Source organism: Phyllostomus hastatus, unplaced genomic scaffold (genome assembly GCF_019186645.2).
Source record: "Phyllostomus hastatus isolate PE091 unplaced genomic scaffold, TTU_PhHast_1.1 phas_contig_40, whole genome shotgun sequence".
Classification (NCBI taxonomy): Eukaryota; Metazoa; Chordata; class Mammalia; order Chiroptera; family Phyllostomidae; genus Phyllostomus; species Phyllostomus hastatus.
The window spans coordinates 94,409,177-94,433,527 of NW_025333872.1; the positions used below are offsets into that span (position 1 = coordinate 94,409,177).

Here is a 24,351-nt window from a genome sequence, read left to right on the forward strand (position 1 = left end):
AAAGCAGTTGGAACATGGAACACCTGATCAGCAGCTTGCTTTTAGAGAAACATACTGTATGTGAGGTTCTTTGCTTGTCGGTACACTAATAAAAGAAAAAAAGATTTAAAAAAGAATAATTGTTATGCAAATAAATGAATGTACCATTATTTAATTACTCCCCCATGGATGGGTCGATGTTTACATTGTTTTGTCCTTATTGATTTGTTATCATCTTCAGCTTAAAAAAAAGCAACAATCTGAATTCTAGTATTTTTTGTCAGTTACTACAGTATGGGAACTGCTCCTAGCTAGGAGCAAATAACTACAAACTGCACCGTGGGCTTCTTCCTAAGTTAACTTTATGCTATATTGTTATAAATGGCTGCATGATTGCACAGTGGACTTCTTCCTACAGTTATCTTGATGCAGCTAATATGCAGTTCATATGTCATTTGAACAGGAGGTTGACCCCTCCGTGGAAGTTGGGCCTAACTCTCAATCTTTACACTCGAATTCATGGAATGTATTTGCAGCTGTAGTACCCCTAGAGACCATCCACAGGGTGGGGTTTATGCAACAGTTTCCTAGATAGGGAGAAGTCATGACTCTGCCTACCAGATGGGAAAATCCAGTCGCAGCAGGAAAAGGAGCCGACAGAACGCTAAGATCGCAGCCTGTGCACCAGGGAATTGCACAGTCAGAAGACTGAGAGGAGAAAAAAAAAAACACTTGTCGAATGGTTTTGTGGAAGTGGAAAACTCATGAGCGAAGAATTTCAATTACTGCGTTTGTTTTACTTTGGGTACTGTATTTTAAACTAGGAACAAAATGGAAATATTTGAAACAGACAGCAGCACGGACACAGCTGTGACATAAGGGTCTCTTGGCATGGTGTCCGTGTGTGTGTTTATGTCTGTGGACAGGTAGGAGATGAGCGCGTTGCTGTTTATTTGCTTTTGTAAAATCTGAAATAAAGTCCATAACAAAGTATTTTATTGTGAAATGGAGTAAAGTAGCTACCTCTTGAAGAACTGGGTACGGTACAGCCCTGGTACACAGCGAGGACATGAGCAGTTACTCTGCTGCCTTTCAGTAATCGCACACAGAAAGTGCGTCACGCCCGCAGGAGAGCGTGACGGGGCTGTGCTTAAGTCCAATGGTCATTAGCAGTTCGGCCAGTATTGTTAAAAGCATATTTCCTCTTAGCGACAGCATCTTTCCTTAACATGAAATTTGGAATAGACTAGAAACACTGAGTGGCAGAGCCTTTGAAGTGTATTTCCCTACCCGGTGGAGAAGACATGGAGTTCCTGGATAAAGGAGAGTGAATCGGGTCCGGGCTGGGCTGCCTCCATACACGGGGCCTGCCAGCTTCGCAGTGCACACTGCTGTGTTTGAGGGCGGCGGTTTTGTCGCATCTCTGCCGGCACGGGGCATTCCTTACTGTGATGACTTTCGTTGCTATTATTTTTGCTTATGAATAGACACTTAGTTTTGTCTGTAGGGATGAGGTGTGCTTCCCCTGCAGTGTAAGGGAGTGCCACTAGAGCAGGCTTCTTGTACCCCCCCCCCACCACCATGCATGCCTGGAGCGTAGAACATAGCCTGGAGTGTGGCCGGCACGCAGCAGATAGCCGTCGAGTGCAGTAACACCATGCGCCTAACTGGACCTTATACAAGTGGGGATTTGAACCACATAATAGGAAGCCCAGAGGTAAGACGCTGCTGCTGTTTTCCGGGAGCCTGAGCTCAGCCGCGTCTCTGCGGGTCTCTCGGTCTTTTCCTCGCGGCCACAGGTGGATGCCGCCTCTCGCCCCAGTACGCTGGAGGGGAAGGCGGGGGACCGCGGGACCGATGGCGTTGGCAGATTGGTGCTCGCATCCCGTCGGCCGGAACTGTGTCGTGTGGCCTCTCCTGGCTGCAGGGGGGGCCTTGGAAACCAGCTGAGGCCCCCCTTGCTGGCGAGGGCGCAGCAGGCTGGGACTGGGCAGCGGTAAGCCGTCCCCCGTTCTGCACTGCCGTCACACCTGTTTGTTCACGTGTGTGTGTGTTCACTAGGGAAACCGGGCATTTCCCCTTGGTGTGTATTTGTTTGGCATTTCCTCTGAATTCTTTGTTGCATTTGATAGACACATTTTCCCTATTTTGTTCTGACCTTTCACATTTACGAATTTAGCAATTTTAGCTAGTGCGAGTTATATGTCTTACATATCCAAAAACGGGATTTATTGCCTCTTGTAACTGGAAAGCCCTGGGTTCATCTGGCTTTGGGCACCTTTCAGTCCACATACATGGGTGGGGCCTTCAGCTCCTCGTTCTCCATGTGCTGACTGTGTTCCTTCGTCAACTTCTCCCATAGTAGGTGGGTTTTGGTGGCCCCAGGCTTCCATGACCCCAGCAGCTCACAGTGCCAGGTAAAAGGGAGACCTTTTGTCCCTAAGTGCTGACAGGTCAGTTCCCCTAGCAGTGGCCACTGTTGGCCAGCCCGAGCCGTGGTTCTTTAGGCAGCCAGCTGGCTGGGGGGCACGGTGCTGGGCAGTGCTGGCGGGAGCACAGTGGGAGGAGGAGCGGCGGCCCCCTCCGTCGGGGGGACCAAGAGGGCCGGGCACAGAGACATAGGGGTGTCCGCCGCAGGCCCAGCCAGCTGCGGGCATGTGTTTCTGCAGCTGAGTCTGCCGTCCTTTGATTTTTCTCCTGTTGCCTCGAAGCGTAGACACTGTGCCTGCACAGTTCTCTTTTGTGCAGGTGGGCTGTGTTGGGTGTTTCTGTTCCTTGCCTGGTCCTCCTGGAGTTGCTCTGAAATGTGATGTGGGTAAGGTATACAGCGCTGGCTCTTGACTCGGTTGCCAGCTTCTCGTCACGGCTTCAGCCACTGCGGCTGTGGGACTTGGGCAAATTATGAAATCTTCCTGTGCCTCTGCTTTCTCGTTGCTAAAAGTAGGGATAATACTTCTTACTAGTAGAGTAATCCTCAGAGTTGAATGGGAAGATGCATGTAATCCTGTAGGAGGGCCAAGCGGAGTGCTGGCCCCAGTGCTGGCCCCAGTGCTGGCCCCAGTGAACGTTAGCTCTGGCGTTGCTACCACGCCCACCACCAGCATTCCTTCCCCCTCTCTCCGGCCGTCCTGTCACCTCTGGTGTGTGACGAGCAGGGCCCTGGTTCTCGCTTCCCTTTTTGCTCTCGCAGTAACTTCATCACTTGCCTGTTCTGGCAAGAAGCAGTTTTGCTTATAGGCAACTCAGATGATTAAGAAACATTTACAGAAAGCTTAACACTGCATGACTTTGAGACAGGATCATTTTTACACATCAGGTCAATACTATGGCAATCAGCTTTTGCTTTGCTTATATCAGGTGCAGCACTTTTGAAAAGGCAGAGTCAGAAAGAGTCATTATTATGAAATGGATGCTGTGAAAATATTCTGAAGGGATCGAATTTAGTATGTTTTCTAATTTTTATGCAATCATATATATTTATATATATGAATTGTATAAATAATTTATTTTGTAAAAAATGTGCAATAAGAAGAATACAAATATCTTTGTAATCCCATCTCCTAGAGCTAAAACTGTTGTTTACATTCATTGGGGTATTTACTTGCCAGCTGCCTTTCTGTATACACACATATACTATAATATAGCTTAAGATGTTTCACTTAAATAGCCACAAGTAGGAGAGATTTTGTTTTAAAACAAAAACAGAATGCCCTGTTTTAACTTCCTCACAAATGCACACGCCTCTTTCTGAAGCACAGTCAGTCAGAACCTGGAGAGCTGGGCTGAGCCTGTGCTCTGTGTGTTCTGAGGGGCGCGGGGCCAGAGGTGGTGAGGCTTTGGGCTACGCTGTTTTTACGTCGCATCAACTAGGGACTGAGAAACGTGGACTGTGGTGGGATTGTGGAGCGGATGTAATCATGAAAAGTGAGACTGCTTAGCAGGAGAGAAATTTTTAACGGTAAGATTTTTTTTTTCATGGAGGCAGCGTACCACATGAAAACTATCATAACAATTTGAAAGTCAAATTCTGAAAGTGAAAAAGATAGAGATAAACGTTCTGCTGAGTAGTGAGGGCAGATGCAGTCCCAGAAGACTAGCAAGTATTAGGTCTGCACGGGGCCTCACTCTTCGTGCTCCAGCAAGTCCAGTGGGTTGTAGGGAAGGAGAGGTGTGTTTCCTCTGCCCACCTCAGGTGCTCAGCTGGGTCTCTTCACAAAAGGCAGGTGATAAGAGGAAAACATACATTTTATTAATATACATTTTACACGACACAAAACCCTTTGCAAGGAAATGAGAGCGGAAGACATGGTTTGACCTGAGTGTTTTTAGAGTGGATTTGACAAAGAGTGGGGACTGCAGGGGAATGTGATACCGGACGGAAGGGCCACGGGCTAAGGGGACCTATTTGGCGGAAACCCAGCGAGCCCCGGCCTCCCAGACCTCTCCCACGTCCCTCCTCTTTCGGCACAAGGACACTCCTTCCCTCTGGGCACCTCTCACGGGGGTCTCGTGCCCTGCTGTGGGGATGAAGGATGGGGGCAGGTCAGGAGAGTCCTTTCTGTGCCCGTCGTCTCTCACATTCCTTCCGTCTAAGATGTTCGCTGTGCCAACATGGGGCATACTTGGGGGTGGTGTGTCCTGAACCCTGTCGGCAGACTTCACAGCTACCTAGTACTCCTGCCAAACTCGCCAAAGGCCTTCCGCCTTCTTCGGGTGTACACCATATTCTAAGGTGTACAACATAATGATTCCATATTTGTATATATTGTGAAATAATCACATTAAGTCTAGTTGCATTCATCACCATGCATAAGAACAAAAAGCATTTTTTTCTTGTTATGAGAACACTTAAGGTCTACACTCTCAGCAACTCTCAGATGTGCAGTACACCGCTCTGCGTTGAATCCCATGACTGTTTATTTTATAACTTGAAAGTTGGGTCTTTTGGCTGTTGAGTTGTATGAGTTCCTTATGTATTTTAGATATTAACCCCTTAGCAGACACATACTTTGCAAATATTTTCTCCCATTCAGTAGGGTCCCCCCCCACACCCGTAGAAGATTTTTAGTTTGTCGTAGTCCCACCTGTTGATTTTTGCTTTTGTTCCCTTTACTTTTGAGTCAGGTCCAAAAAAAAACATCACCAAGACCAATGTCAAGGAGTTTTACTCTTCTATGTTTTCTTCTCGGAGTTTTGTAGTTTTAGGCTTACATTTAAGTCTTCAATTCATTTTGAATTAGATTCTGTGTATGGCATAAGATGAGCTGTAGAGTCTGACCAACCAGGGTCATTTCTGGCTCTCCCCCCACTTGCAGAGAGATTTGGAACACAGTGGTGGACACCTCCAAGCTGCAGTTTTCTATCTTCGCAATGGGATGGTCCTACCCACCCCAGAGGTTTTGTGTGAGGATTGAGTGAGATGATACAGTAACGAACTAGTGGTGGCAAGTCCGGAATGAATGGTAATTACTCTCCTCAGCAGTTTTTCTCCCTGCAGTAGTCCTGTCAGTCAGGTGCTGTCCCCTGTTTGACAGGTGAGGAAACAGAGGCTCAGGGAGGTCTCGGAACTCCCGCAGCTGCGTGTCCCATTTTTGATCGGCAGTGCTCGTGATGGGACAGAATCGACTCTCGTATTTATGGTGAAGAGGTTGCTAAAGTTTTTGGTCATCCAAGCCGCCTTTGATAATTCCCTTCAGAAAGAATGGTGTGGTTGCATCCGTCAGCAGGCTGCAGATGTGTGTGGGATAATGGATCCTTCGGCAAAGTGGGGGAAAGTTGAGCTTTAAGAACTAGCGACATACAACTAAATAAATGCAAGTAGAGAGTTGTTAAAATTGAATTTAGGTTATAAAAGAATTCAAAATCTGTTTCAGGTCACTGAAGTTATTAACTGAGCCCGTGTTGACTTGTACTGCAGAAACACACACACAGTTGACCCTTGAACAACGCAGGTTGGAAACCTCCACTTGATGGGCAATTTTTTTTTCAATAAATACTGCAAATGTATTTTCTATTGCTTATGATTTTCTTAAAAATGTTTTCTCTAGCTTAATACAGTATAGAGTAGATATGATCACAAAGAGTATGTGTTCGTCAGCTTTTACGTTATCAGTAAGGCTATTAGTAGTTAAGATTCTGGACAGTCAAAAGTTACGTGAGGATTTTTGATAGCGTGGGGGTGGGGACCCCTAACCCTCGTGTTGTTGAAGGATCAACAGTACACAGGAAATCAAACAAATATTTTGAAGAGAGAATCCTGAATGTTACATATGTTAGAGACTGTGTAGTTACAATTTTCTGTTTGTAGCTGTTAATAAGCCCCCTCCAGTTTTCACTCTAAAAGGGAACGCTGGGCTGAATAGAAGTCGCTTGCCTGTTGAAGGGATTCTGGACCACTAGCATTCGCAGGGGGTGCTCGGGTTCCCCTGGCCGTGGTGTGCGGGGGGGGGACACCTAACAGGTCCTTTCTTGCAGAGACTTGTGGCTTGGGAAGCCTCCCCACAGCCTCTCTGCTGCTTCGGGGGCTCTCTGCGAGCATTCCTGGCATCAGGCTGAGCTCATCGTGGAACTGCTCACCTGCTTGTCCAGCGCCCACCCCCACCCCCAGCCCTTCGAGTTGTTTGAGCCGAGTGCCTCCCTCAGCCATCTCTCCGGCTCCAGCATGACGCCTGGTATAGGATGAATGCTTGCTAAGTGTAAGAAGTACCTTGGACTCCTCCATTGTAATTGGGGTGCAGCCCCTTGTCATTTGCCTGTTAATTGTGTAGTCGAGCCAACCTAGTACTTCAGTAAGTAATTGCGTTGTTAGAAATGACTTAAGTCAGCCTGGTAAGAATTTTGCTGATGCAGAATTTCATTTCTAGCCTTTTAAAGTTTGAAATAATCATGCTGAATTTGATAAGAAACACAGCCAGATTTTTGCTCACATGGTTTGTATTTATTTTGTGTAATCTGTGTATTGTATAATTTAAAAAGAATGGTGATATGGTAGGTCAGTTCTTAACACAGAACCATTGACGGGACAGTATGGCTGTGTACTGAAGTAAGCAAAACTAAGGTCTAAGTGAGACCCTTTTATTGAGAAGACCTTCAGGTAGTTCCAGGTTGCCCAGTTTTTCTCTGGAAGTAAACAAGTACTGCAGAAAGCGTGCTGAACGAAGTACTGCGCTGTTTACTTTCACCTGTTGAACCTGTTCTGGGCCTGAAGCGTAAAGTGTCCCACGACCCGGGAAGTGAAAAAGTAACTGTTCCACGGTGGTGAGGGGCGGGGCCGGAGCTCTGCAGGGACCCTCTCGTTGGGAGGCATCCGGGGCCGCGTGGGGTGCAGACTGTGCAGCGCCGAGCAGTCAGCTCTCCTTGTCCTGGACACTCGCTCGTCCTCAGCCTGTGGCTCGCCTGAGCCGGGCTGCCCGTTGGTTTCATTTCAGGGGCTGGTCCCCTGACTTGTGCTGCACATTGCCATTGTCCTCGTAGGTGGAGACTGCACCCCCTCACTCGGTTCTTTTGTTTCATTTTTTAAAGATGTATAAGACTTCTTTACAATTCTGAGTGACTGTGTGGTTTTTGTAAAAGTGTCTCTGTCTGTTTCCCAGTGTGGTTGAAATTACTCACTCAAAAGCAGTGTGGTATTCTGGACTGATTTTTAGGAGTCTGAGTCTTAGTGGTAGCTCTCCAGAGAAGTCACAGAAAGATGTTACATAAAACTTTGGTGTATGCTGTCTGTGCAAAATGCTCCCTGACTGGTGAGGATGTTATGAAGGCTCCCGTGGATATTATGAGGAGAAGTTAAATAAAATCCTTCGGCTGCTTTGGGCTCCAGAAGCACGGACACCAGTTCTGAGGGGCCTCCCATAGATGACTCATGCCTCCCATATGGTATTATCTCCCTAATACACACGTCTTTCACCGACTGAAACGGAACCAAATATGCAGTGTTTTCAAGCTATCTCAGATACTCCAGCAATAATTTATAAAATGCCAGTCCCCCCTGCCTTTTAACTGGGAAATGAAAGAAAGCTCAGTTAATTTTAACGTGACTATGATTTTTCTGTACAGAGTACACCATCTTCATACCTGTTTTCTCACAGATGTCATTCCTCACTCAGTTTTGTGATACAAATAATTTTGAGGCAACAACCATGGTCAGCCCTAGCTGCCAACTGAACAAGAGGAAAAACGGACCTGTGGCTCCGTCCATGTGCTCTCTCTTCCACCTTCTCAGGTCAGACAGCCGAGCACTGCCGGCGGGGAGGGCCGTGCCAGGCACAGGGGCTCTGCGGGTCCCGGCACAGCGCGGCGCAGGGGCCTCAGCTGAGCTGGGGGAGGGTGACTGAGAAGTGGTGGGGGCCAGGGGCACAGGCTACCCTGGCAGGGAAAGCTTCCTGGGGGAGGTCAACTCAGCTGCAGCTTGCACATGGAAGGTGGTCCTCTGCATGTGATTTGTCGCCTCTGTGCCACCGGACAGAGCGGCCAGCAACAGCTGGCTCCTGCCTTCATGCAGTCATCTCTCCCTAGTGTCCCCCCTCTGGCAGCAAGCTGTGCCAGTTCTGGGAGCTCTCATGCCTCTCTGATTGAGACAGACCTTTAGGGAAGCCATCCAGGGGTTCTATTGAAGATCAGTCCGTGGCGTCATTGAAGGAGCGCTCCCGTCAGTTTCCTTAAGAAGTCCACGTTGGTTCATAAGGGCTTTATTAAGGAGCCACTCTTCCCTAGCAACAGGCCTTGTGATGTGGGGACAGGAGCAAAGAGAAGGGTGTTCTCTCTGTCCATGAGTTTGTGGTTTAGATTAAATACAAAATACCAAAATGTGAAATCGTTGGAAAACATTAGTGTGTGCAAAGATGATGACAGGAAATGGAATTGTTGGAAGGGGGTGTGCGGAACTTACCAGTTAGTGAGTGGAGGGTGAACACATTTATTTGGATTAAGGTGTCGTGTGGGTCCACTCCACAAGAAATGGAAAATATGCTGTCATGATGTGCTAGATGTGTGGGGTTTTTTGAGGGGGCTGAATTTTTAAGCTTTGCAGGATATTGCGCTTGTAATGGGCATGTTGTAGTTGACCAGATAGAATCCAGTGAATCAAAATATTAGAGCTAGAAGGATCCTTGGAAATACCTAGGCCAACTTCATCTGTTTCAGACAGAATCAAGATTCAGAGGGCTAAAGCCCAGACTGGAACTCAGATGTGTCGCCAGCTGAGAACGGTGTCCCCGTCCTGGCCTTGCTCTGCTTACTCGGCGGGGAGGTGGCTCCAGGGTGGGTCAGCAGTGGGGCTGCAGTTGGGCTGTCTGGGGGAGAGCTAAGGGTTTCTCTTCAGTTGGTGGTGGAACAGCCTTGGCTAGAGATGGAAGGTGGGAGCAGTGTATGTTTGGAGCGATGCCATCTCCCGACCGAGGGCTCTGTACTCTGGGCTGGGAGGGGTTGCATGGAGCGGATGCTGAGGATCCTGCTCTCTCAGCTGCCCGGAGCACTGAAGAGGAACATCTTGAAAATTAATACGGTAGATTACATGTAAATGATGACGGAAGTACGCATCTGGTTGGCAAGATTATTATATTTAAAATGTAAATTTTTCACCGAAGTAGCCATTACCTGTTTTAATAATTGAATTTTCCTTTAGCAGATTTAGCAGAGCTTTAGCAGTAGGCAGGTACCGAAAAGTTTAAGATCAGCAATCTCCCGCCCCCACTTTGTGCACTTGTTGTTTTCGAAGCTGTAGCATCTCTGATATCGAGAGCTCATTTAACTTGAATCTGTAGTCTTTGGAGTTGAATGGTAGTGTGGAGGTCCTCTAGTTCGAACCCAGGAAACCCCCTGGTCGTATCCGTTGCTTCCAGGCACCCGGGCAGGTGGCTGCCAGGCCTCCGCCTAAACCCTGTCCGGTGCTCCAGGCAGCTTTTGGAGATGACCCTTCCGCTGCCAGACAGCACCCCTGGTTAGAAAGTTCTCTTTCACAGTGAGCGTAGGGCTTCTCATAATTTGTGCTAATGTCTCCTGTTTCTGCCCCAAGATTTTATTTTTGTTTTCTCAGAACATTTTTCATAGTTTATTTTAGACAGTCAGAAGTCTTAGACTAGAAATTTCTAGTTTAAAACAATAGGGCCATCAAGGCATTGTGCCCTGATTTACTTAAGTAGGAAAACACACTGGACAAGGGATGACAGTACCCGATTCCTGGCTCCTGCTCTGCTCTTGCCAGTTGGGCACTTTGGGCCAGTTGTCCTTTCCAGCTCTGCCTCCTTCTCTGTAAAGTGAAGATGGTCGTGCCTCCTCCGGGTACCAGGCCATGGGGTCCCTTTGAGAATTGGATCCTCTGGTAGTCTGTCCATTTCTTCACAGGTATAAGAGGTTAACTCCCTTGTTTTAAAATGGGACGTTTAAAAAAATACTGATTGACTTTTAGAGAGAGAGAGGAAGAGGGGAGAGAGAGAGAAAGGGAGGGGTAAAGAAAAAAGGGGGGAGAGAGAGAGGGAGAGAGAGAGGGAGAGAGAGAAGGAAACATCTATTTGTTGTTCTGCTTATTTGTGCATTCGTTGGTTGCTTCTTGTATGTGCCTTGACGAGCTCAAACCTGCAGCCTTGGCATATTGGGATGACGCTCTGACCAACTGAGCTACCTGGCCAGGGCAGAGTGGGACATTTTCAATTAGAAATATGATGACTTAGTAGGGGTTTGGGTAACAAAGGACACTGATATAAAAACAGATGATGCTTTCTGGCGGGTCTTGAAACCCCATGAATATGGGTGGTTGACAATTTAGTTCGTGCTTTTTGTATTTAGTATAGAAACAGGAAAGAGATTTTAAGAAATTCAAGAATAAAGAAAATATATAAGTTATATTGAGGAGGCTAAACATATTTGTTGGCTTAAATTAACACCACATACCTCTCGATCTGAGCTGGTATTCCTGCTACAAATTAAAATTAAATCTAAATGCAAGGGGGAAATATCATTTGCTAATAATTTATGGGGTTAATTTTTTTTTATTCAGAACACTTTATTTTCTCTTTTAAGGTTACCCGATTCTACTCTTTTGGTACTTCAAGTAACTTGCTTTATTTGCAGCTGTATTGGCACCTAAGTTTTCTTGTTTGCTTTGTTTGCGGAGAATCCTTTCCTACAATTAGAAATAACCCTCCCTGATCCCAGAACCCTTCAACAGTGGGCAGGCCGAAGTGGCTGTTAGATGGTGTCCCAGTCCAGAGCGGCACTGGGGGAACACAGAGCTGGGAGGGGGGCAGGCAGGGAGAGAAACGTGACGTCCGTGGCGGGAAGCTGACCAGGTGAGAAAATCACACACAAATGGAAGTGCTTGCACTGCCATCAAAATAGCAGGCACAGTGCCTTTTTTCGTTTCCTTTCCCTTTTAAAAACCAAACAGTAAGTCCATTTTTTAAATTACTACATCATTTTATTTTTTCAAGTAGATTTTAATGATTATGCTGTTACAGTTGTACCAATTTTCCCTTTGCCCCCCCTTACCCGGTACTCACCTTCCCTCCAGCGGATTCCCTACCTTTTTAGTTCATGTCCGTGGGTCGTACGTGTAAGTTCTTTGGCCTGTCTCATGCCTATATTATTTTTAATCTCCCCCTATTTTATACCTACCAATTATGCTTCTTTATTTTTAGAGAGAGGGGAAGGGAAGGAGAAAGAGAGGGAGAGAAACATCAATGTGTGGTTGCCTCTTACATACCCCACCTGGGGACCTGGCCTGCAACGCAGGCACGTGCCTTGACTGGGAATCGAACCTGCGACTCTTTGCTTCTCAGGCTGGCACTCAATCCACTGTGCAACACCAGCCAGGGCCTCAGTTGTGCTTCTGAATCCCTGCACCTTTTGCCCCATTCTCCCCCTCCCTCCTCCCAGCTGATAACACTCCAAATGATCTCCATATTTGTGATTCTTTTTGTGTTCTTAGCTTGTTTGCTCAGTTTGTTTTTGTTTTTTAGATTCATTTGTTAATACTTGTGAGTTTGTTGTCATTTTAATGTTCATTCACAGTTTCAATCTTTAAGAAAAATGAGACACCCTTTAATTTTTCATAAAATAAGGGCTTGGTGATGATGAACTAACTCTTCCTTTAATTTGACCTTATCTGGGAAACACTTCATCTGCCCTTCCATTTTAAATGATAGCTTTGCTGAATAGAGTCATCTTGGATGGATGTAGGTCTTTGCCTTTCATGACTTCCAATACTTCTTTCCAGCCCCTTTTTGCCTGTAAGGACTCTTTTTTGAGAAATCAGTTGATAGTGTTATGGAAACTCCTTTGTAGGTAACTCTCTGCCTTTCTCTTGATGCTTTTCCAGATCCTGCCCCCCAATACACACACATACACACACACACACACACCCATGGGCCTGAGGGCAGGGAGGGGAGCCTGCGTGGCCGGCCTGGACTCAGGCAGCAGATGGTGTCAAAAGGGTGCAGAGCTCTGGGAAGGAGCAGCCTTAGGGGAAAGTAGATCAGAGGACTCCTAGGGACTTGCTTAGCTGTGTCATCTGCTAGGTATCCAGGGAGAGGTTTTAGATAGAGTTGGAATCAGTTCACTTGAAGATAAATTCAGGGTGGGGAAAGGCAGTGGGGGGGGGGCAATAAAAATGTTAAGAGAACGGGTAAGTTACGGTATGTTCGGACACTGGCTTCTGTGCAGTGGTAAAAGTGCACGAGTTAGAGCCACGCTTGTCGACAGCATGACTTTCACAACATAATGCTGAGTTAAAGACTACACAGAGTGTTTTAAAGCGTAAAAACGGGCAGAAATGGTCATTTTTAAGCTGGGTCATAGGTACGTCAAAGGTTATTATTCCATTTGTTTTTTTCTTGGTGTATGTTAACATTTTTCCATAATACTTAAAATTTAAAAAGAACAAAATCATGAAGTAAGAATCCATAATATATGGTATATAGGTCTAAAAGTGCATTTGAATTTATGGCATGAAATGCCAGAACAGCGTTTCGTCTCAGAGGAGGGGGCTGAGGTGCAGGAAGAACACACGGGGCTCTCGATAATCCTGCTGGAATCTTCGTAAGCTGAGTGAGGAGGATACTCTGGGGTGAATTTTTTCTTTAAACTTTTATCTGTATCATAAATATTACGAAAAACATTTTTTAAAGTTTCTTTTTAAGTTTGAAAAGATGTTCACCTTTTCTCAACTCTACTTTTTAAGTCCGTGAAATGGGGGGGTTATATCAATGGTGACACCTTGTTCTAAGACATTTGCGAAGATAAAACAAGTGAATGTGCGTGAAAATGACTTGCTGGCCATTAATTACTATTGCTAAAAGAAACGGTCTGAAGCCCCTGTCAAAGAAGTTTGAAAAGCTGGAATATGTCCAGTGTGGGAGGGTCAGAAAACACAGAAAATTCTAATAAAAATCACAGTAACCCACCACCACTATTGCTACTATTAAGTTTCTTTCTTTTTACTATGTTTTTTTTCTCTCAGAATGAGAACTTGTTGATACAGGTGTTTTTCAGAACATTTGTGCATTGCAGAAGTCTGACGACAAAAATACATACTTACTAAGAAAAAGTGAGGTGGCTTCTCCGAGCGTTACAGCAGGTGCTCCTTAAGGGCAGGGCATCTGGTCCACCCGCATGTGTCACCGTGAGGAGCAAGCAGGTGGTGCTGAGTGGTTGATGGCCATGGCCCGTGTGGTTGATTTGGTAACGGAGATAAGTGTCCCAAAGAGGAGCAGGGGACTGGGTCTCTGGCTTGTGCCCTGACTCATCTTGAACCTGTTACGTGACCATCAGCAAAGCCTTCACTACCACGTGCCAAGGGCCAGAGAGGTGTTCCGGGCCAAAGGTGGCAGGCAGTGTATGGGGGTGTCGGTTTTTAAGGTACAGAATCGGGTGGGAAGTGCAAGAGACAGAATGCGGGTCTGGAAAGAAGGACTGTCTTTCCGATCATTTATCAGAAGAAGAAACTGTAGATGCAGGTCCTGTGCTGAACCAGAATTGGGCCCTGGGAGTCTTGGCTCACGGGTAAATACAGAACTCTCACCAGCGGAGCAGATGCTGTGCGCCCGGCGCTGGTCTAGGGTCCTGTCTCGCACTCCTCACAGCTCCGGAAGGGCGCGCTGGCGGTCCCCAGCCCTGGCCGCCTGGAGAGGGGCGCCGAGTAGGTCCACTGCTGCCCGAAGCCACGCCGCGTCCCGGGACCTTCCTGCTGGTGCGCTGGGTCGGAAACCACTGTTCCCCGTGAACTTCTCCCGGCCTCTGGTTCAAGATGCTCTTGGTTCTTTGTTTAAATGACCTAATGTACCCAAAAATAAACTGGCACTCATTTTGTTTTTCTTGAACAGTTGAACTTACTGCTGTTTCACTTAATAAATTACAGAATAAGAAGAACCAAGTGGTAATAATTGTTTACAGGGATTTACTACTTGAACAGTTTGTATTTAACATTCGTTCGAATTACATTCTTTTCTGGTTGAGGGAAATATTTCTGAATATTGATAATACTGGCCGTTCACTGAGGTGGTTTCCCATGTATTTCTATATAATATAAATGATAGTCATATTTATCTACACCATTTGAAGGGTTCTTTCCTAAAACGATGAACGTCCTTGAGTTGGGTTAACTGACACAGCTTTGTTCTCCCTGAACCTAGTTTTAGGTGTCGGAAATGCCGTGACTTATTTAGGGCATTAGCTCACAGCCCAGTTAGGCTTTCAGCAGACCTGCCCTATGTTTTTAGTGTAGATTTCTCCACTTTTAATAGTCCTCAATATTTATTTATAACAATACCTGTAAAAGGCTAGAATATCTTACATTAGAGAAAGCAACAGGCTGGCATTATTTTTTTTTTAAACAATCAAAGACCTAGGTCAAAACCTAGCTCGTCCATCCTCTGTCCTTTTAGTAGAAGAAGACGATGCCTTTCAGCCAACAGCCTAAGCATTTCCGTGCCCAGTGCAACCCAGACCCCACTCTCCTTTAAAAGGGAAGGAGCGTTCTGCCTTAGGGTGCCTGGGCACCCTGCATTCTGCCACATCATTTGGGCGACCCAGAGCCCCGCTGGCCCGCTAGTTGGTGACTCCTCAGCACTCTGGCATGCCGTGATGTCGCCAAGTAGACGGGAAGGGTCCGAAGAAGGGGAAAGAGGCTGCCGGGAGAAGCAGCGGGCAGCCGCAAGCTGCGGGGGAGAGAGGAAATGAGAAGACTGACCCAGGGAAACGACATCAGCAGCTTGACTTTATTTTTAAACCCAGAATTGTTGGAAAGATTTTTTTGCCCTAATGTAGGGGGACTGCCCACTTATTTCGTTTTACTCATTAGAACTCACAGCGAAGCAGTGTGCCTGGGGACTGCGTTTCCATTTAAAGCTGCATCTCAGCTGGTCAGGAATTACCAAAGGATGCACTGAGTCTGTGAACTTTTGGTTTGCCCTACAGCTACCCCTGTGTTCTCATAAGACCAAGAAGTCTCTGGCGTTAGAAATAACTTTCAAATAGTTCTTGCCTCTGCTCTTTCATGTTGGTCGTGCCGTGATTGTAGGGCTGTTTTCATGAGGAAGAGGGGTTCGATTATTCATGTGAACGAAATATGCGACCCCACCTAGATGTTAAAGCAACAGGGCAAAAGCATGGGAAAGGTGACTAGCCTCTGCTCTCTCAGATATGACGCCTCTCCACCGAGGACTGTTTTCTAAGGAAGGTCATGGTAGGTGAGTGGTCGCTGTGTTAAGAAAGTTCAGAACTGACGAGAAGAAGTGCCACGTTATTTGCCGTGTCCCACCCTATGGCAGTTGTCCTGGAGGCCGTTGGTGATTGTGGGCGTGCATGCTGGGCCTGTGGCTCTGGGGACCGAAGGTAGCAGCACACACTTGCATGGATCGCACGGCCAGGTCTTCGCTGGGTCCGAAAGAACTTTATAATAAAGATGACACATTCACTGCATTTGAAGGCTTTTGTTGCTGTGTTGGTTCTACCATTTTTTAAAATTAGATCAGTTATTTAGAGAATTTTAAAAACTAGACTTAGAAAAGTGAATGTGGATCTGTGGCCCGCCGCCCACCTCTGTCGGGGGCCCTCCTGGGTGTGTTCACAGCTCTCACCGCAGATGAGCACGAGATCCTGTCCGTTTGGTGGACCGAGCTCCTCAAGGACAGTGTGTCTGAGCGCCTAACGCTCTGTAACAGGCAGGCCGGCAGTATTAGCTGTTGTTAAAAAGACGTTAAGAGTTGAAAATAACATGCTTGAAGTAATAGTTCTTAACGTTTTATAATGCAAAGATACTACTGAATCAGGATCATGACTTCTGAGTATGTATTGCTCTGGCACCGTATATCCAAATCACCGCGTGTCGGTGTTCAGTGATGATCGTGACTCTGTCCCTTTCCTCACGCAGCACAGCTCAGCAGGGAGGGGGCGTGCAGCCACAGTTACCGCCCACTCGGGGGGTGGCTCGGGGGGTGAGCACTTCGTGTGCAGAGCTGGGACCGAGCGAGGCAGCACTCTCGGCAGAGGGGCGGCTGGACGGGGTGCCGACAGGTGTCGGTGTCCGCCTCTGTGGAGGTCGCCTTTGGCGTGGGAGCCATGGGCTAGGTTAGATTTGACCGGTGACTGCCGTGTCTCAGAATTGCAACCTCACAGCTCTCTGACTTTTGCAGAATTTTACAGAACAGCTACAGTATTCTTACATTTTAAGTGGGTAAGCATTCCCGCTCAGAAAATTTGAGGGTTTTATTATGCATCTTACAACTAATACCAATACCACCGAGTGTGGCGGACCAAGGCTGGGGACCACTCCTAGCACTCTGGTGCCTTGAAAACAAACATGAAGACCTGAAATCATGGTGCTCGTGGCACAACTTTGAGAGATGGCTGGATTCTGTGTTGGTCTGTGTTTTGGACACACACAGGTGTCAGGAGGGGTCTGGTCATTGTGGGTCCGGTCATTGTGGGTCCTTGACAGTCTGTCACTGTGCAGTTGACCCTGGAACAACACAGGTTTGAACTGTGTGGGTCCACTTGTAGGTGCGTTTTTTTCCAATAAATACCCGTATGCAGTCAGCCCTCAGCATCTCCCAGGTTTTGCATCCATGGATTCCACCAACCACAGACACAGATGGCCAATTGTATGCATTGATCTATGCCATTTTACATGGGGGCCTTGGGCGTCCATGGATTTTGGCACTTATAGCAGCCCAGGAATGGTTTGGGGGAAGTCAGAAGGTATGGGTGGAGTTTTGACTGCGCGTGGGGTCGGTGCTCCCAGCCCCCTCATTGTTCAAGGGCCAGCTGTGTAAGTTAGAAGGGGGACCGTTGACACAGTGCCACATGTTCACGACAGTTTTTAGTTCATTGGGCACAAAGCCCTGGGAGGAGATGGGGTTCAAAGGTTTCTTACGAATGTTAGGCGTGCTCTTGCTGCTTAATGACGGTCCGAGTTCGACAGACACGTGTCAGTGTGTGTCCACGTATCTGTGGGTGTTCTGGCTCCCAGCTGGGCTTCTCCCGAGAGCAGCACTGGGTCTTCTCCAGTTCTGCGTTGGTCACAGGGCAAACCTAAGTGTGAGCTCAGTGTCTGACTGAAGGACTTACGTCATTCAGCGTGATCACCAGTGTGGGCCAGTCGGGTGACAGTCAGGGAATGCGCACCGCAGTGAACTCGGGGGGGTTGGTTTCGGGGCTCCTGCGCTCCCTGCAGAGTCCTGTGCCCGCGGGGGTGTGCCTGGGCCCTCCGGGGGCTGTCGTCAGGCATTTACCCAACCCGCAGACCACCTTACCGGAGGGCCTGCCTTTTAGATGGGGGAGCGGTGGTTAAGAAAGATGAAAGTTATTGTCCAGATTCAGGATTTTTCCATTTTAAAAATTAAGTTTTTATACTCTAGCGTTTTGAAACTTGTCATTTCTTCCTATTTCCTCTGTGGTAAATTCTACACTTAGATTGTGTATGCTTTCCAAATGGGCCATGTTTTAGATGGTGAACTGTTTGAAAATAACGGTCTAGAAAAGATAAGGAAAATTTCACGTTGGAAGGAAAATGAAATTAAATAGGCCTCATCCTTTCTTCTTTCTGTACTAAATAGCCAATACTCTGATTCAAGTCAAATACACAATAGATTTTGTGAATCTTTGTGATTGTGCCATCACACGGGACTGGCAGATGAGAGATCCTTGCACTTGAGAGAGGCAAGGCCAGGCTCAGCCCACCGCGCGGCCTCTGGTTTGACGGTGATGGGCGCGCTCGTGCTGCACTTCACCTTCACCGTCGGCTCAGGTGTCCGTCCGCTCTTGCCAGGAAGCCTTTCCGTGGGTCTGGTTCCCTGCAATGCTGCCGTGTGTGTGTGTGTGTGTGTGTGTGTGTGGGTGTGTGGGTTGTGCCCCGTCCCCTGCACCGAGCGCCACACCCTCCCCCGGGCTTTGCTCTCGACCGTGCATTCTGTTTCGTTCTGAGGTTTGATCTCTCCGTGGGCGCAGTCCCGGCCCGCCGGCTCGCTTCCAGTGGTAACCGTCTTCTTGGCTGTTTGCAGGTGGTGCTGGTGAGGTGGAACGAGCCATACCAGAAGCTGGCCACGTGTGACGCGGACGGAGGGATATTTGTGTGGATTCAGTACGAAGGAAGGTGGTCTGTGGAACTGGTCAATGACCGAGGGGCTCAGGTGAGTGGGCCGCAGCCTCCTCCGGGGCCAGTCTGCGGGGGGGGCGGGCTGCACAGACCTCGGGCTCCAGGCGAACGAGCGCTCTTTCCAGAAGTAGGTGGAGTAGAAATGAATGAACCTGGAGCCCCGCTTTCCGTGCTTCGTGAGTAGATCGCTGTACAGAGAGAGAGATCAGACCCCCTTCTCCTCACCTGTGCTGCTGTGGCGGGGCCGCTGCAAGTTTTAAAGCTTTAATTAAATCTGTGAAACAAGTTTTACACTCAGAGCTGCGATTGCTCGTTAAACCCGGACCCCCTGCAGCGCCCCGACACATCACTCTGCGCCCCTTCCATGGGGCGCTTTCCCCGTGTTGCAGTCGGCACGGCCCTCTCGCAGGGGCGCCCCACGGCTGTTGCTCCCAGCCCGCTCTCCACGCCGGGGGTTTAACGCTCCTTCTGTCGGGTTTCAGTTAGCAGGCGCCTGTGGTCCTCCCTCAGCTCTTCCTTTCCAGTGGCGGGCGTTTGTCTGGCTCGGAGGAAGGCAGCTGCTCCAGAGACGCCCCGCCGAGCGGTGCCGTTCTGAGAGCCGGCGCCCCGGGGTCTCGTGGCTGCTGGGGCGGCTCCGCTGTCCTCCCACGCGAGGGTGGGCCGCAGGGAGCCCCTCCCGTGCTTACGGACTCAAGTCCCGGCCCATAGAGTTAAGCCGACTAGGGCTTCAGCACGGAGTCCGCAGGGACCTTTATCGATGAGGGGTTTCTTAGACTGTTCTCCTCTCCTGGGATGGCTTCCCTGGGGCAGCCTTGATCTGTTTCTGGGGAAAGAAGGGTTCTCGCCCTCTTCTGTCCGCTCTGGTGCTTACATAAGCTACGAGCCCCCCAAGTTTGAAAGATAGAGATCAGTGAGGTGACATAAAATTGCAAGGAGGGAAGATGTCATTAGCAGTTATTATGAGCAGACTGAGGATCTTTATAAGATCTGAGGTTCTTCATCACAGAAGACAAGCCTACCTCTGGGCAAAACTAGAATTTTCTTTTTCTGAGAGTTTACTTGGTAGGGTAAATGTACTGATTTTGACTGACTCTGAGAAGGTCGTGTCAGTTTCCCGGGTACCTCCGTAGAGTGGAGAAGGAAGAGGTGGAACCCACCCTGGGACGACTGATGAGCCTTCGGCGTGGAGCCGCAGACGTGGAAATCTTCGTGGCCGTGAGACGTTCCTGTCACGGGGGGAGGGGGTGGTCAAGAGCGTGAGCCCTGGAGTCAGACCACACAGGTCGAGAATCCCACTCGATGACTTGTTAGTGGAATGTACGTCTCTGTGCCTCAGTTTCCTCATCTGCAACATAGGGATTCTGATGGAACCTGCCTCAGGGGATCACTAGAACTGAATAAGACTGAAAATGGAAAGTGCTTATAGCACTTCCGCAGGTGAGAGCCCCCGAGAGTCCTTAGAGTGTCTGCAGAGCTGCGAGGCACTGCTACCTCACAGCCCCCACGCACAGACCCTGCCTGCCCTAGGACAGTAGCCACAGTGTCGTCGCCGAAGACCAGCTTCGGGTCTTGGGGCAGCGCCTCTTCATGGCTTTCTGCAGGGAGGGTGGGGACTTACCTGAATTTGCTCAGAAGTGTCTCTAAAGTACCCTAATGCTGTCCACCAAAAGGTGGACGAGCTCTTTTCCCTAGAAAGGCGTGGTGGTGAGACGTGTTTTCAGTGGGAAGGCAAGAAGTCTTTAAAGTGTTACCCAGAGAAATAAAGTGAAGGGGAGCTGGGGGTGCCAGCTCAGGGCCTGGCTCTCTCATGTGTCATCTCTCGGCCTCCACAGGCACCCTTTTCAGGAGCCGTTGTTTATCCTCAGTTAGTGGGGGCCAGAACACAGGTCAGGGAGGCTCGGTAACTTGCTAAAGCCAGAATTTGAACCCAGGTTTCAGTCCAAAACACTTGATCACACACACACTGTCTTGTTCCCCAACAAGAAACTGTTCTCTCCATTAGCTCTATTAGAAATGCGTGTATTCATGGTATATTGATAAGACGTATTGTTCCAAACTTTTTTTTGAGCTAATAATACTGTTTAATTGGCTTATGTTTTTATTCCTGTATTGTGACTTCCCAAAGTCTTATTTAATTCTTTCAGTTCTGAGTGTACGTTTGACATATTCCATATTCTAAGATACAGGCTTTAGGTGGGAGATGCCTGAGAGATCTCCCTCCCGCCCCTCCTTGTTTCTCAGACGTGACCACGGTAGGGTGCCAGTCTGTGCGCTTTCCCTCTGACATGCGACATAACGCCCAGGAAAGGTGCTTTCTGGCATCAAGGGACAAAAGGCCACTGAATCTGGAGAAACCTCACTCTTGATCAGCAATGCTTTTGGAGAAAGACCTTGATCAAAAGGGAGAAGTGTGAAAATTAATCAGCAGAAACTTCACTTAAAATGGAGTTGAGAGGTTGAAAGAACTTTCACGCAAAGCTCACTTAATGCACAGGGCTGACCCCACCGGAAGAGAGCTGCATCTCCGACAGGAAGTGATCTTGCCTGGCTACGTCAGCAGGAGGAAGGGAAGGGTCCTCCTGGCCCAGGAACAGCTCAGCCAATGGGAGGTGGTCATAGCTCAGCCCATAAGAAGTCACAACACTTGGAACTTCTAGTTTCCTCCAGTGGAATCTTAGTTTACAACAGCCTCACCCCACTCCAGAGTCCATAAAAGAGCTGCCTTCCTCTCCTTGGTTTCTCCAGACCTGTGCGTGGTTCACCCCTAGACTGCATGTCAGGAATTGCAGTTCTTTGTTGTCCCCAAGTAGACACATCTGGCTGGCTGGCTGTTCAAGTTCAACATCACACGAAAGAGCTCAGGCTTCAGAACTGCTGGAGGCCGGCCTCAGCAGCCAAGAAGAGCCATCACCACGTCGTTTCCCCCCGACTGGCAGCCTGTTTGAGGACGGAACCTTCTGTCACCTCTGCAGCAGCTGTGTGGTCTCTGCCACCTCCGTATTCCGCAGCTTTGCTTGTCATTTAGAGTTTGGTGCAAACAGGCATGCTAGAGAGAAGAAAGGAAGGATGAATTCAGACCCGGAAGTAAATTAGCTTACCTGGACCACAGAACACCTGGAAGCACCTAGAATCTCACAGATGCCTGTGCCTGCGAGTCCTACCGAAGTAATCACTGTATCTTGTGATCTGAATCATATTTTTTTATGTAGTTTCAATTGTGTTGAAGTCAGATCTTAATTTGAGTAAAGAACATCCCATTCTGTTGGTGATGAATCAACTGGTTGAAGACGCAGTGACTTTGTACACCCGAAACAGTGTGTAGTAGGAAGAGAGACAGTTTTACGACTTGAAACAGGAATGTCCTTGAGATCTGCTTAGAGAAAAATAATACTTTTTAGAAGAAATGACAGGAGATCCTTATTATATAGCATTCCTTTCGTTGAGACAAAGTAATTGAACATCTGGCAAAAACTAAGTCCCACTTGAACAATTTCCTTTTTAGGACATATTGAGTCCTTTAGTTCAAAATTGAGTCTGGAACAGTGCATGCATGTTTACAGTGTTAGTCCCAAGGGCGGTCTGATAAAAAGCTGCCTCAGGCTGCTGCTCAGCTCCGGCGGACCCCTGTCCGAGGGCGCTCCCTGCCTCCTTTACAGCATTTGGCACTGAGCTTCCGTTTTTGTTTTTCCAGTTGTGATACATTCGTATCACCCTGTGCTGACCTGATTTAATAAATCAAATTAGTTCGTGTAAACATCCTATGTTAGAATTTTTTGTGAGTGTAAGATTGGTTGTGTCTTGGACAACATTCTTTTCACTGACTATATGTTTCAGCACATTACTAAGATGATTTTCCTTTTAGTACAAGTATTGTCCAAGGTAAATGAGTTAAAATACATGTAAATAAGAGCATTGTTTTTGCAAAATGAAAACTTTCAAATTTTATTGCAGAATTAATGTGTCTTCAGTTTGTAAGAAAACATGTCTCTAAAACATGTTGTAAGTTCTTAAGAAAAACTAGATAGTGTAATTGGTCAAAACGTAAGTGGGCAAAACCAAGATTTTGAATTTACCTAATGAACCTTTTTTCAGTAACTTGAAACCAGCTAGCAGTTCAAGAGCTCTCACAAATCACTGCCATTGTCACAATGGAGACGTTGCTGATCACTCAGTGTAAACTCACAACCCCTGCTGGGGAACCAGCACAAAGTTCATGTCCCTTTGATGTGTGTTCATTTATTTTATTTTTATTTGATGTATCCAAGTAATGTGACAAATTTTAAAGTAAAGTTGAACATTTTTAAGTATAAACAATGGTGAGCACTATAAGTACCAGGGGTTTTTTTTGTTTGTTTTTGTTAGAAAAGATGGAAAAGAAAAGGCAACATAAAGTGAGAAAGTATAACTTATGGTAATACAAAACAGGACTAAATACAACAATAATTAGAATAAATATAAATGGGCTAAATTCACAAGTGAATAGATAAAGCTTGACAGATTATATTTTTAAAAACATAGCTGTATGCTGTTAAGAACCACACCTAAAATTTAAATGTGCAAGTTTAAAGTAAAAGGATGGGAAAGATATTTTGGGCAAATGGCAAGGAATAAAGAAAGCTGAAGTAGCTAAAATAGGCTTCAAAATGACAGAAGGCAATATTTGGTTTATAGAGAATCAGCAACCACATCATGATAAAAGGTGTGGTTTATGAGGAAACTTAACTATGTGTGCACCTACTAATAACAGCCTCAAAGTATATGAAGAAAACTGATATAACTGAAAGGGAAATTAGATAGATTCATTGATATACTGGGAAGTTTCAACAAAAACACAAATCAGCGAAGATATAGATGACCTGATTGACACAACAAGCTTGACCGATTGGATATGCATACATTCTGAATCCACGAACTAGAGAACGTACATTTTTCTCAACACACGCAGAACATTGACAAAAATTGATCATGTTCTAGGGTTCCATGAACTTTTCTGTGATGGTGCAGATAATAAATATTTTAAAGGATTTTATTTATTTTTATTTTTAAGTATATTTTCTTGATTATGCTATTACAGTTGTCCCATTTTTTTGTCCCCTTTATTCCCCTCCCCCCTCCCCTCGCCCAGCACTCCCCACCTTAGTTGATGTCCATGGGTCATACGTATAAATTCTTTGACTTTTCCATTTCCTATATTATTCTTACCCTCCCCCTGTCTATTTTGTACCTACGATGTATGCTTCTTATTCCCTGTACCTTTCTCCCATTCTCCTCCTTCCCCCTCCCTGCTGATAACCCTCCATGTGATCTCCATCTCTGTGATTCTGTTCCTGTTCTAGTTGTTTGCTTAGTTTGTTTTGTTTTTAGGTTCAGTTATTGATAGTTGTGAGTTTGTTGTCATTTTACTGTTCATAGTTTTTGATCGTCTTCAGTTTCTTAGATAAGTCCCTCTAACATGTCATGTAATAATGGCTTGGTGATGATGAACTCCTTTAACTTGACCTTATCTGGGAAGCACTTTATCTGCCCTTTCATTCTAAATGATAGCTTTGCTGGAGAGTCATCTTGGATGTAGGCCCTTGCCTTTCATGACTTTGAATACTTCTTTCCAGTCCCTTCTTGCCTGTAAGATTTCCTTTGAGAAATCAGCTGATTATCTCATGGGAACTACTTTGTAGGTAACTCTTTCCTTTTCTCTTGCTGCTTTTAAGATTTTCTCCTTATCTTTAATCTTGGATAATGTAATTATGATGTGCCTTGGTGTGTGCTTCCTTGGGTCCAACTTCTTT

At 46.9% G+C, this 24,351-nt stretch overlaps 1 protein-coding gene across 3 annotated transcripts in view; it reads left to right on the plus strand.

Annotated features, from left to right (window-relative positions):
• The window catches only part of TULP4 (TUB like protein 4), a 179,702-nt gene that overhangs the window by 104,470 nt on the left and 50,881 nt on the right, over window positions 1–24,351 (plus strand). For all 3 annotated transcript variants that reach the window (XM_045842813.1, XM_045842811.1, XM_045842812.1), the window contains exon 4: window positions 18,471–18,599. In XM_045842813.1, coding sequence (XP_045698769.1) covers window positions 18,471–18,599 — 129 coding nt within the window. The remainder of the gene's footprint in view (window positions 1–18,470; window positions 18,600–24,351) is intronic.